Genomic DNA, 14,565 nt, shown 5'->3' with positions numbered 1-14,565 from the left:
AGGACGTTAGATGTTTCTGCCTATATGACTTAACAGGTAAATGTGTAAAATAACATTATAAATCTAGGTTTTGTTCACTCACGATGCATTCCATCCCAAGTAAATAATCGATGGTTCTCTGCATGGTCATACATTTATGTGTTCACCACCTTCACCACTATCTATATAAGGGCATCTGCATTTCTTCCACAAGGCAGGAGGGAGAGTCAAAGAAGGTAGAGAGACAAAAGAAAGAGGAAAAAAAAAAATGACAGCTAGGAAGCAGCAAAAGGAAAAATAACCTTAAATCAAAGTAGAATAAAGAATCAGACAACACCACCAATGTCAAGTGTCTAACATGCCTCCCCTATCCCCTCCTCTTATCTGCATTTACCTTGGTATTTCACCTTTGTTACATTAAAGGAAGCATAATACAATGATTCTATTAGTTACAGTCTCTAGTTTATGCTGATTGCATCCCTCCCCCAATGCCTCCCCATTTTTAACACCTTGCAAGGTTGACATTTGCTTGTTTTTGCTTGTAAAAGAACATATTTGTACATTTTATCACAATTGTTGAATACACTAGATTTCACCAAGTTACACAGTCCCAGTCTTTATCTTTCCTCCTTTCTTGTGGTGTCTCACATGCTCCCCACCTTCCTCTCTCAACCGTATTCATAGTTACCTTTGTTCAGTGTACTTACATTGTTGTGCTACCATCTCCCAAAATTGTGTTCCAAACCACACACTCCTGTCTTCTGTCACCCTGTAGTGCTCCCTTTAGTATTTCCTGTAGGGCAGGTTTCTTGTTCACAAAGTCTCTCATTGTCTGTTTGTCAGAAAATATTTTGAGCTCTCCCTCATATTTGAAGGACAGCTTTGCTGGATATAGGATTCTTGGTTGGCGGTTTTTCTCTTTCAGTGTCTTAAATATATCACACCACTTCCTTCTTACCTCCATGGTTTCTGCTGAGAGATCCGCACATAGTCTTATTAAGCTTCCTTTGTATGTAATGGATCACTTTTCTCTTGCTGCTTTCAGGATTCTCTCTTTGTCTTTGACATTTCATAATCTGATTATTAAGTGTCTTGGCTTAGGCCTATTTATATCTCTTCTGTTTGGAGTACGCTGCGCTTCTTGGATCTGTAATTTTATGTCTTTCATAAGAGATGGGAAATTTTCATTGATTATTTCCTCTATTATTTCTTCTGCCCCCTTTCCCTTCTCTTCTCCTTCTGGGACACCAGTGATACATACATTATTGTACTTTGTTTCATCCTTGAGTTCCCGGAGACGTTGCTCATATTTTTTCATTCTTTTCTCCATCTGCTCCTTTGCGTGTAGGCTTTCAGGTGTTTTGTTCTCCAGTTCCTGAGTGTTTTCTTCTGCCTCTTGAGATCTGCTGTTGTATGTTTCCATTGTGTCTTTCATCTCTTGTGTTGTGCCTTTCATTTCCATAGATTCTACTAGTTGTTTTTTTGAACTTTTGATTTCTGCCATATATATGCCCAGTATTTCCTTTACAGCCTCTATCTCTTTTGCAATATCTTCTCTAAACTTTTTGAATTGATTTAGCATTAGTTGTTTAAATTCCTGTATCTCAGTTGAAGTGTACGTTTGTTCCTTTGACTGGGCCATAACTTTGTTTTTCTTAGTGTAGGTTGTAATTTTCTGTTGTCTAGGCATGGTTTCCTTGGTTATCCAATCAGGTTTTCCCAGACCAGAACAGGCTCAGGTCCCAGAGGGAAGAAATATTCAGTATCTGGTTTCCCTGCGGGTGTGTCTTAGAAAATTGCTCCACCCTTTGATGCCTCAGGTCACTGTGCTTTGCTGCCCAGCAGGTGATGCCTGTTAGCTTATAATTCTTGACTGGTGTGAGGAGGTATGGCCGTGTTCCCCCAGGCTCTGGGGTCTGGTTCTGAATGGAAAGGGCCCCACCCCTTTCCTCCTAGAGAAGACAGACCCCCCAGGTTAAGGTCATTAGCATTTCAATGGTCTCTTCTCTGCTTGTGCTGTCTCCATCCTTCCCCGAGTCTCAGCCCTGGAAACTGAAAATGACTGGGGCTTTCTACACTGAGCTGAAAAAGAAACAGATAGTCCCCTTCAGACCCAGTCCAAGGCGACCCTCTGGCTCTCCAAGGTCAGTCGTCACCCAAAGCCTCTGTCTGTTTTTTGGGGATGCATACCTGTAGTGAGCAGTTCACACTCGCTACTTAAAACCCCAGTTGGAGCTCAGCTGAGCTATAGTCACTTGCTGGGAGAGAGCTTCTCTCTGGCACCACGAGGCTTTGCAGCTCGGGCTATGGGGGAGGGGGTCTCGCAACTTGGATCCGCAGGTTTTACTTACAGATTTTATGCTGTGTTCTTGGGCATTCCTCCCAATTCAGGTTGGTGTATGATGAGTGGATGGTCTTGTTTGTCCCCCCGCAGTTATTCCGGATTATTTACTAGTTGTTTCTGGTTTTTTGTAGTTGTTCCAGGGGGACTACTTAGCTTCCACTCCTCTCTATGCCGCCATCTTGCAACATTTCCTTTTATTTACTCTTGCAGTTTCTTCCTTATGCTCGTCTAGGGTCTTCTTCATGTCCTTTATATCCTGTGCCATGCTCTTCTTCACATCCTTTATATCCTGTGCTATGCTCTCGTTGTTTCTCTTTAGTTCTTTGATTAATTGCTCCAATTACTGTGTCTCCTCTGATCTTTTGATTTGGGTATTTGGGTTTGGGTTATCTATATTGTCTGGTTTTATCGTATGCTTTAAAATTTTCTGTTGTTTTTGGCCTCTTGGCATTTGCTTTACTTGATAGGGTTCTTTTAGGATATGTAGGATTATTGAAAGACGAATCTCTGATTCTTCATATCTACAGCTTGGTGGCGTACACTTTCTCTAACTAACCAGCAGATGGCATCCGCGAGTCACCTATTCCCCTCAAGTCAGTTCTCCCCAACTTTGTCTTTGTGGTGTATGGGGGTCTGATTCTTGTGGGGTCCAATTGGTACACCAAGTTTGGGTGTGTTGTTGGTGCCGTCTGCCCTGAATGTGGGGCGTGTGTCTAAGCAGTTAGGGAGGGAGGGCAGCTTTAATAATGAAACCTCCTGGAGATTTAAGGCTGTTGCAAGAGTTTAAACCTTCATTTCAGTCTTGCTACAGATTGTCTCTGCTGCTGACCCACAAGTCTTTGGTATTGGCATATGGTCCCTGGGATTTCCGAGTGGGTCCCTCTTCCAAGCCGTGCCCTTCTAGGGCCTCTGCTGAGGGAAGGTTGTGCTACGTCACAAGTGCACACTGTCTCTTAAGTGGAGTTCTGGGCCACCAGGCCATGTAGGGGCGTTCCCAGCCTGCTGAAAGGATGGCTGAATGGGGTGTGTTAATTTCTCCCTTTTCACACAGCTCTGCCTTCCCAGCTCCAGGACAGTTAGCTGTGGGTGCATGAAAGGCTATTGTCCATGCGCAATATTGTGGCGTGTAAATGTGTTGCTGGAAACACTTCCTGTCACACTGGTTTTTTTGGTGCGGCTCTGGGCTGTGGCTCTGGCGCCGGGCAGGAGATTTCCCAGCCCGCCAGGAAGACGGCTGCAAGGGGCGTGGATTTTTTCCCCTTTTGGCTCACCTCTGCCTTCCTTGCTCCGAGACAATTAGCAGCGGGTGCGTGAAAGGCTATCTTCTATGCTAGATATTGAGGCGTTCGCACAGCCCGTTCCTGCCGCGCTTCACTGTGCGGTTCTCACTGCCGTATCTGCAGCTGCTTTTGGGTTTTTTTAAAAGAGAACTAGTCTGTCTCCAAACACCAACCCTCGGTTTCCCCACATCGCAGCATGGCTGCCAGATATTCAGAGGCTTACTCATTTGTTTCAGAACGCAGACTCCCGGTTTCACCAAGTGCACGGTCCCCGTGGTTTTAGCAGACCTTATCCAGCTGGTGCATCACTGGAACTGGTGTTCAGGGTCACCTTCTGGCTTTTATCTAGTATTTTTCATGGAGGTGTTTTTTTGCCCTGTCTCTGCTAGCCGCTGTCTTAGGTTCTCCCATGTTTGTTCTTTAAGGACTTCAGACAACTCCTGCCATTTCAGTAGTTGTTTTGGTGGAGGGACTGATTCCTGGAGTTTCCTATTTTACTATCTTCCTACCCCTGTCAGTCTAATCCTAACACAGCAGCCAGAGTGAATCTTTAACGTGTTAAGTAGATCTTGGCATCCGTCTACTCACAGTCCCCCGAGGGCTTCCCTCTCACTTAGGGAGAGCCGAGTCCCCGGGGCCCTGGATGAGCTGGTCCCCTTGTCCCTGTGCCCTCTCCCGCACTCACTCTGCTTCAGCCTCCCTGGTCTCCTCACTAGACCTCGGACCTGCCTTAGGGCCTGCATTTTCTCCTAGGGCTGCCTTAATAAATTACCACAATCTTGGGGCCTCAAACCACAGAAATTCATCCTCTCCCAGTTCTGGAGGCCACAAGTCTGAAGTCACTATACCAGCAGGTCGTGCTCTCTCCAAAGCTCCTGGGGAGAATCTGTTCCTTGCCTCTTCCAGTTCCTCATGGCTCCCGGCACTCCTTGGCTTGCGGCTGCGTGACTTGGGTCCCTGCCTCTGTGCTCACGTCTCCTCCTTCTCCTCCTCCCTGTGTCCCTCTCCTCTGTGTGTCTCTTATAAGGACTCTTGTCACTGGATTTATGCCGAGATAATCCAGGACCATCTTGCCTCAAGATCCGTAACCTAATTACATCTGCAGGGACCCTATTCCCAAAGACAGGTTCCAGGTATTAGGACGTGGACTTGGCTTTTCAGGTGTCACTCTTCAGCCCACCACAGGGCCTTAGTGCTTGCTGTTCCCTCTGCTCACATGCTGTTCTCCCTGCTGTTGGCCTGGCTCGCTCCCTCCTCTTCCTCAGACATCACCCACACGTGGGGCCCCCAGGCCACCCTCCCTGGCCAGACTCCCTCTCTCTTCCTGGCTCCTTTCCTGCTTTATGTGGCTCCTTGACTCTCATCATTCTCGCACTTACCTTGCACACTTACTTATTCATCTTGCTGATTATGTCTTCCCAAAAAAGATATGCCCCACAAGGGGAGTGGTTTTTTCCTGCTCTGTTCACTGCATCTAAAATGCTTTCTAGCACAGAGTAGGCATTTAATAAATATTTGTTGAATGAATGAATGAGAGGAAGTGAAGGTTGTGAATATAAACATTTTCGAGGACTTTTGTAATAAAAGGGAGTAGAAAAACGGGGTGATAGGAGGAGGGGGCATGGAATCAAAAAGGACAGATGTATTTAAGTATTAAGGTGGCAGGTATTACAGCTCGTCTGTATTCTTAGCCAGTGGAGAGGGAAATGGATGCTCGTCTGTATGCTTAGCCAGTGGAGAGGGAAATGGATGCAGGAGAGAGAGGAGGTAATTTAGCCGAAAGACCTTGAGAAGGTGAGAGACAGGGATCTGGTGCAAGGCCAGGTCGTCCAGGTAGAAGGGTGCATATACATGCAGGGAGCATGACGTGGTGGAGGATGCAGATGTTCCTTTTGATTGCTTCTCTTTTCTCCATGAAATAGGAGCCGGGGTTATCAGCTGAGTAGAGAGAGGTCATACAAGGTCTGAGCAGAGATGTAGATATGTAGTTGTTTTGCCTGGGAGAGTGGGGGACTGGGTTGATAAGGAATATGTAGTGCCATGAAGGGCAGTGCCCAGGGAGATGCTTGCAGTGATAAACCTGCTGTGTCCCACTGAACCAGCAGCTGAACTCACCCCAAAAGTAGAAATAGGAGATCTGCACCAAACCACCCAACCACGCAGCCTGTCAAGATTCCGAAGAAAGAGGCACTGAACACCAGGGGGGTCAATCCTTAAGCATTTGTTGGGGGGAACTTACTTTTCAGAGAGCTGCAGCTCCCTCGTGACTGACAGTGAGACAGCAGAAAGTCCACTCAAGTATGTCGCACCTCTGGCAACAGCTCTTTAGATTATATAGGGCTGGGGGACAAAGGCAACTGAATGCCAGAGACTTGTGTGCAAGTTTTGGGAAAACATCTGGGTATATGCCCTTTTCTCAAAATAAGGTGCACTTGGGGTGGGCAACATTCAGGGTTGTAGCAGCTCAAGTTCAGCATGCTTCCAGGGAGTTATGGGGAGGGAAGCCTGAGGAGGGGAGGCAGGGGCGAGGTCAAGCCTCAGGCAGATAGGAGATGCTGTGCATATTGAACAGAACTGTGACATCAAAGCGGGGCCAGGAGAAAAGCAAGGACATTGTTGGTTGGGGGTGCAGCAGAGGTGTACAGTCAGATTGTTTGCAGAATGGTGGAAAATGGCAGGGTCTAGAGGAGCGCAGCATCCTGAGAGTGGAGTTGGAGAACGAGAGACACAAACAGGAGAGATGGGAGACAGTGGTCAGAGAGTGCAGGCCTGAAATTGCTATTTGGGGGTTGGAGCAGTCATTGGGAATGACGGGGTCTAGGGTGTGCCCCAGGATGCACGGATTGGAGGTGGTGGGTGCTGGCCTTTTTCTTTTCTCTACGTGTATTTGTCTGTGGCTTGCTTTCAGCATCCCACATGTTTAAAAAATGTGTCCATGTTGGCACATGCAGCTCTAGTTTATTCTTTTGGGCTGTTGTATAGTATTCTTATGTGTAAATCTACCAGCATGTTTACATCCAGTAGACCTCAGATGCTTATGTTGAACCATAGGAAATTTCTAGTATTCAACCTTAAAAAAAACAAAAATCTAAAAAACTCATCATTTTCACACGGTTCACTATTATGTCCATATTTTTCCTTCCTCAGGCAGAGCTTTGATGAACCAGTGTGTACGTGTGTCAGTATGCATGGGTGTCAACATGTCCCTAGGGCCTGTGCCTCAGTGTGGGGTCACAGTGCCACCAGTGCACACATCTTCAACTTGACCAGGAGTCACCAGATTGCTCTCCAAAGAGAGGGCACTGCCGTGCACTCCCACCAGCGGTGTAAGGGCTCTCGTGTCCTCACCTACACTGAGTGCTGTCCACCTGCTAGATTGCTGCCATTCCGATGGGTGTGAAATGCTTAGGATGTTGATGACTGCAGCAGCCCTCCCACCCTGCCCGGCACAAAGTCAGTGCTCCAGAAACGCTGGTGTGCGATGAATAACAGGCTGTGGATCCCTTAAATGACGTTGGAGATGACTGATTGAAAGGGATATATTGTCAGATCAAATGGGTTACGAAGCCGAAGGTGCAACTTGACACTGTAATATTTACAACAGATGTGCAGTGCTCATGTGTTTCAGAGGTAGGATCATGGGTGATATGTCTTTTTGCTTATCTATTTTTTTTTAGTATTTCTACAATGAACATTTAATGCTTTCATAATTAAAAAATCCTAGTAAGTTATTGTCATTATTTCTAATGAGATATAAAAAGTATCCTAGGGGGGCACAAGGCAACTTTAGCTTAATGTACCAAGCCTCCTGTGAAATCTAGAATCAATCAAAACATTTTAAATAATCATATTAACCTGTGAAGGGGCAGAAGAAATGTCATAAATTAGATGCTCAGATTTTAGTATTTCCTAATGATAACTGCCAATAGTAACAGCATCTCCTGATGGAATGGCCTCCCTGATAACGTGATTGGAATAAGTTCCATGGAGGAAAGATGTTGGCAGTTGTTGTTCAAGTATGTTGGAAGGGGGGTGGCTCTCTCCTCTCACCCTCAAGCACATTTTCTGAAAACTAGTGCGTCCTGAATCTGTTTGATTCTATGAAACAGTAATTTTTGACCTTGGCTTCAAATTAAGGTCATCTGGGGAGCTTCTAAAAATATTGATGTTTTAGTCCCAACCCCAGAGATTCTGGTTATCGTCATCTGAAGTAGGCCAAGCATTGCGTTGGTAGTTAAAAAAAAACAAAAAGAAAGAAAAAAGTAGCTCCCCAGATAAACATCTTTTGTGGCCAGAGTTGAGAGCCATTGCTGTACAAGAAGGGTCAGCAAACTTGTTCTGTAAAAGGTCAGATAGTAAATATTTTGTGCTTTATGGGTCATATACTCTTGTTGCAGACACTCAACTCAGCCCCAAAAGCAGCCATAGACAATACGCAAGCAAATGTGCATGACGATGTTCCAATTACTTACAAATTTATTTCTAATTTATTTATAAAAACAGGAAAACAGGTGATGGACCAGATTTGGCCCAAGGCCATAGCTTGCTGACTCCTGCTATAAAAGACACGAAAAGATTAAACATCACCTATTTTATTATAATAATGGTAAAGTCTGAGAAGAAAACTATACTTTTGCATGATAAGGAAAAGAATGTAAGATTTGAAGTTAGAAGCCTGGGTTAAAATCCTGACCTCTTAGAGAGGTCACTTAACCTCTCCGATGCTTATTTTATTCCTCTGTACAATGAAGACAAATTATAACAGGGTAGATATAAAGATCAGATGGGATGAAGTGTATGAAAGTGCTTCATGAACTGAAAATGCCAAGGACATATTGCTTGTTCTCACAAATTGCTTGTCGCTTAGCATCTTGTAGATTTATGTGTAATATTAAATATTTAAAAGTAAAGCAAATTAGAAAATTTGAATTTAAACATAATATAAACATGAAAACTGAGAAAAATGAGTTATACATAATGCATTTTTATTTTCCTAAGCCAACAAAGTGACTTTAGATTGGGAAAAACTGTTTTTAAAAGAGGACTATATAAATGTACATTTTTCCAAAATAGAAATTTCCTAGGAAAAATTAGTTTTCATCATGGTTGTGAAATTTTACATCCGTAATGTGCTCATTGAGAAGCAGGTAGTGGTTGAAAGAGGTGAGGCCTGAAGAAAAGTCACCATATTGGGCAGCAGGAACCATCTGTGACCTTCACGAAAGCATTTTCAGTAAGGCAGGGACAGAAGCCAAACTGCAGGCAGGAGGGAGGGAGTGGGAAGAGAGGACATGGAGGCATTAGTTGGAGACTGCTCTTTCTACAGGTTTGGCAGAAAAGAGGAAAATAGGGTGTAGCCCAAAAGGGCATCAGGGTCACACAGAAGTTATCCCAAAGCAGGAGAGGCCGTGCATATGTGGAGTGAACAGAGTGGGGTCCACTGGTGAGGGGCCAGCCTGAGGGAAGGCGAGGAGGAGGGGAGAATTGAGAATAGATATGGAGAAGTGTCCAGGAAAGGGGGAAGGTGACATATCCCTGGGCAGTGCAGGCCAGGCTATGACTGAGAAACAGTGGGGAGCTGGTGGATCTGAGCAGCTGGTTAAGAGGCTGGTGAGAGACAAGTACCGGACTGAGTTGGCGCAGGGGGTGGGCCTTCCAGAGTAGGTTTGGTTAAAGCAAGCCTACCCCCAGAAACAGGAATGAAAAGGGATGAAAAGATATCTGGTGGATGAAAAGCCACTTCCTCCTGGAAGCCCACCCTGACTACATCTTTTCCCTCCAAATCTGGGTTAGATACACAGGCCATATGCTCCCATGGCCAGATGTACTTCCCCGTTGTGGAATTCATCACTCTGTGATGAAATGGCCTGGTTACTTGATTATCCTGTCTGTATCCAGCTGGGGATCTAAAACTTTGAGAACTGGTTATAAATTGTCTCTAGGTCTCTCTCTTTTAAACCTCGTCATTGTAGGAGGAACTTCCCTACCTTAGTTCTAACCCTCTCCATGTTCACAAAATCCAAAATGGCTGTAAGTGGTAATGATTGCCCTTCCTTTGTTGTCTCTGGGAAGCAACTCCTTTCTTCTTTCTCCATTTTGCTGATGCACTGATGTTGCTGACTAGGCCAACAATTCTCAAATCCACACCCACTGTGATTTGGCAATGTGACACTTGGGAAACCCCCTTTCCATATTTAACCCTCTGACTGGCAGCTAGCACTCTCTTGTTAAAAGGACTCTGTTTTAGAAGTCCAGCGACCTGAGTTTATTTTTGGTTATGCCTCCCCTCTGTTTTCTGAGTTGGAGTGAGTCCTTACACTTTCCTGAACCTTAACTGCCCCTGAAAAAAATGGACCTACTCATGATTACCCTTTTTTATTTTCAAGGCAGTAAATGTGCCTTGAAGTTCGGTGGGGAATGGTGTTAAAGAAACCCAAAACCATAGCATCTAGTGATTGAGTTGACTCATTTCTTCTGCTTCCCAGAGTCCCTGGAAAGTCGTCCTCATTGCCCAGTCCGGTCCCAAGTCTGGATGTAACTTTGGCTTGTTTGTGTCCTGGGAATGGCCCCTCTTCTGTCACTGCAGGGAAGGGAGAGGAGCCTGTTGCTATGTCCCAGGCCTGGTGGTCTCCCAGCAGCCCTGCCCCCCTTAGGAGATATGCTCAGAGCTGCCGCCTACCCTCTTTCCTTTGCAGCTTCGCCTTTGCAGATCTGGGCTCCGTGCAGAAAGTTGCACTGGCGATGCAGGAACTGAACAGGAAGCTCTTCTGCAAAGGAAAGTTGTATGTGAATTCAAACAGAAGATCCCCTGAGAGGACTCCTGACTTGGCCAAGGGTACCTTTGAGCTCTGTTTTGACTCTTCAGAGCTTGGCAGACTTTGCTTTCAGTTTTTTTCATCCTCCTTCAGTCTTGGCCCTGTTATGGAGAAGGTAGGGACTTGGATAAATTTAGGGAACTCTTATGACCTTTAACAGTCAGGAGCAAGGTCAAGTGCAGAAAACTTTGAATTTTTAAATGAAGAGAAGGCTGTACTCTTGGCAAGGACAAAATAAAAGGGTCACTAGACAATTGAGTCAGAGCTTTATCAACCTGGAATATTGACATTCAGGATTTTACTTTTTTTAATAGCAAACATTAATTGTCTGTTGTGTGCACATCCGTGTCCTGGCTGATGGTGTGAGGTATAAGACAAAATGAACAAAATCTGGTCCTTCCTGCTAGAAGACAAATAGTGCCAGATATGAGACATGGTCAGGGGGCAGTTAATGGTGGGGTAAGGCATGGTAGTGGAAGGTCGTATAACTAACCATCCCGAGAAGCCTTCTTCAGGACAGGTGCACCCATTCTCAGGAGGTGGAGGGAGAGGTGAAGGGCTGTGAGCCAGGAGCAGATGATACCATCTCAGAGCCTAGATTGTTGGGGATTGACCTGGCTGCTCACACAAGGAAATCTGAACGAGTTAGCTATTCATTTTTTCTTTCCTGTAGGAGAAGTCAGGAGGTGGCAAGTCCCAGGTTAGTCTGGGGACTCCATCAGGGTTCCAGGCAGGAAGAAGAGGGAGGGGCAGAGGGCACAAGGCACCTGTGCCCTCTTAAAAGGCACACTCAGAAGCCCTGACCAATGATTCTGCTCACCTTTCATTGGATAGAAATGTAACACATGGCCTTAAATGCAGAAGAGGGTGGGAAATGTAGTTTTTAAAGCTAGGCACATTGCCGCTAAAACTGGGGTTCTGTTAGCAAAGAGGGAGAGGATGCATTTTGGTGGGTATTTAGCAGCATCAGCCACAAAGCTGGAGGAATTGGAGGTGGGAGTCGCGAGATGGGTTGGAATTGCCAGAAGGAGCTTGTCAGAGGTGGCCCCCATTGCTGGTTCCAGACTATTTCTCTTCCTCTTTAGAAGCCCTAACTCTTTGAAGGGCAAGCTGTCAGATGATACTACGTACTGCCCCTCTGGTTGCATTCTCTGTCATGTCCCCTTACTCACTGCAAACTTCTCTACCTTTCTCTCCCATCATCATTCAAATTCAGAATACATCCAAGAGTCCGGCCACTTAGTTCCTTGACCATTGTATCTTTAATGATCTTTTCTTCTACTTGCTCACAGTTTCTCATTCCCCTACCAACATTCAAGACCTTGTAATTATTAATATCCAAACATCTCTGAAATGTCAATTTCAAGCATCCCACTCTGTCTGCCCTCTCCCCCATCTTTGCAGTTCTCTTACACAAAAGGAATGGTTCTCAAACTTTAACAACCATCAGAATCACCTGAAAAGCTTGTTGGAACAACTTGTTGAGCCCTACCTCAGAGAGTCTAATTCAGGAATTTATGGGTGGGGCCTGAGAATTTGTGTTTAGCTAACAAGCTCCCAGGTGGGGCTGATGCTGCTGGTCCTGGGACCACAGTTTGAGTAGGCAGGCTCTAAAGCCACCAGTCCAGCAGTTAGACACTCTGGGACACATTGAGACCCAAATCCACTGACCTCACCATTTGTTCTCTATTTGACACTCTCATCATTCCCTCACTTTCCCCCTCAGTCAGCTTAGATCCATAGTCTGTTAGTACCTTCATCCAAACATCCTTACTTCCCTTGCCCCTCTCTCACTACATCATATCTTGCAAATTCCCAATCCTAATTGAACCCAGCCCTTGGCCTGTTCTGAACCTGTCCCTTGAACCACTGAAGAAATCCACTGTGCCAGTTTGGATGTATTATGTCCCCCAAAACGCCGTTATCTTTGATGCAGTCTTGTGGGGGCAGACATATTAGTGTTAATTAAATTGATTGGAATCCTTTGATTGTTTCCATGGAGATGTGACTCAATCGACTGTGAGTGAAAAGTTTGGATAATTTCCGTAGAGGTGTTACCCTGCCCATTCAGGGTGGGTGTTAATTGGATCACTAGAGTTCACAGACAGAAGAACCTCAGAGCAACTGAGAGTGACATTTTGAAGAGCAGCTGCAGCTAAGAGAGGACAAAATGCCCAAGAGCAACACTTTGGAGAACACCATTTTGAAATGCAACCTGGGAGCAGGCAGACGCCAGCCACGTGCCTTCCCAGCTAACGGAGGTTTTCCGGATGCCAATGGCGTTTCTCCAGTGAAGGTACCCTTTTTTGATGGACACTTTATGGCCTTAAGATTGTAACTTTGGAACCAAATAAACCCCCTTTATAAAAGCCAATCCATTTCTAGTGTTTTGCAAAACAGCAACATTAGCAAATGGGAACATTCACACAACCTTACTAAGTGACTTTCCAACTCTTCGAAACAAGTATTCCACATTGTCTCCTCTCCTGAAACATTGCCCTTTCTCTCAGTTTATGAGCTCATTGGGAAAATGGAAGCATTAAGATGAGAACTACCTCCTTTCCCACCCTGAAACCCATCTGCATTCTCTGCTTCCCTCTTATCATCATAGAGGTAAGGGTCCTCTAAGGTTGAAATTATTTTGAAATAAAAAGTTTATAAGGACAAGGATATTGAGATTTGAAAGCACTTGCAAAAGCTCTTGGAAATAGAAAGAATGAGAGCAGATATTTAAAATTTAAGGATTGGAAGATAAAATTAATGGCATCTGCCAGGAAGAAACAAAAGACAGAAATTAAAAATAAGAGAAGACATCAAGGTTTGTAAGCATGGGTAGCAATACACAGCTGGTGCTAGTATAAAATTGGTACAATCACTTTGAAAATAATTTCTCATTATTTTGAAAAGTAGTGGGTGTGTATGCCCTAAGATAAGGCCATTCCTTTATAGGTCTGTAGCCTTGAGAAATTCTTGAATGTGTGTGCCAAGAGATGTGTGCAAGAATATTCAAAGCAGAGTTCCATACAGAAAAAAAGGAAACAACCCAAATATTCATCAACAAGAGAATAGCTACACTGTGTTATATTTATTCAGTGGAATACAGCAGAGAAAATGAATGATCTGTTACTATGTGGGTCAACATGGATGGATGATAGAAATATAACAAGTGAAAAAGCAAATTTATTTCCACTCCTGGAAGAGCAATTACTCTGTTGTGCCCTCCTAATATTTTTTATTGTCCTTTTACATTAAAAAAAAAAAAAATCTCCTGTTCTCTCTGCTCCATTCTGAGTAATTCTTTCCAGTTCACTGAAACTCTCTTCAGCTTCTTCTAATTTGTTGTTTAGGCCACTCACTACATTAAAAAAAATTCTAACAATTAAAATTTCATTTCTAAATGTATTTTCTTCTTTTTCAAATCAGCCTGGCCGTTTTTAAAAAGTCTTCTGTTGACTGCTCATTTTGTGATTTTATATCTTATTTCTTTAAACATATAATCTACAGACATGTTATACTCTGAATCTTGTCATTACAAATTCTGAAGTCCTTGGGGGCTGCAAATCTGTTTGCTTGGTGTTCCTATGTTGATCTCTGATTAAGAGCTCATATTTGATGGTCTTTAATTTTCAGAATACTTGAGGGCTCCAAAGATAATATAGCCACACCAGCTTTCTTATGAATAGTGTTTTCCACAGTGTAGCTTTCTCCAGCCTTACTTTCCATCTGTGTCTTTAAATCTAAGTTTATGTCTTGTAAATAGCTGTGCCAGTTTGGATGTATTATGTCCCCCAAAACGCCGTATTCTTTGATGTAATCTTGTGGGGGCAGATGTGTTTAGTCTTGATTAGGTTGGAATCTTTGGATTGAGTGTTTCCATGGAGATGTGACTCAGTCAACTGTGGGCAAGACCTTTGATTGGATAATTTCCATGGAGGTGTTACCCCACCCATTCAGGGTGGGTCTGAATTAAATCACTGGAGCCATATAAAAGAGCTGACAAACAGAAGGAACTCAGAGCAACTGAGAGTGACATTCTGAAGAGCAGCTGCAGGTAACAGAGGACAAAACACCCAAGAGCAACATTTTGGAGAATGCTGTTTTGAAATGCCACCTGGGAGCAAGCAGATGCCAGCCACGTGCCTTCTGA

General features: G+C 44.3%; 1 protein-coding gene across 1 annotated transcript in view; it reads left to right on the top strand.

The window, feature by feature from the left end:
- TDRD10 (tudor domain containing 10) overlaps positions 1-14,565 on the top strand; it is a 69,777-nt gene that overhangs the window by 18,373 nt on the left and 36,839 nt on the right. The window contains 2 exon segments of the mRNA XM_037807620.1: positions 9,576-9,640; positions 10,299-10,438. Coding sequence (XP_037663548.1) covers positions 9,576-9,640; positions 10,299-10,438 — 205 coding nt within the window.

This window comes from Choloepus didactylus, chromosome 2 (genome assembly GCF_015220235.1).
Source record: "Choloepus didactylus isolate mChoDid1 chromosome 2, mChoDid1.pri, whole genome shotgun sequence".
NCBI lineage: Eukaryota > Metazoa > Chordata > Mammalia > Pilosa > Megalonychidae > Choloepus > Choloepus didactylus.
The sequence above is the reverse complement of the archived record's forward strand: the minus strand, read 5'-3'. Positions and strand labels throughout refer to the sequence as shown.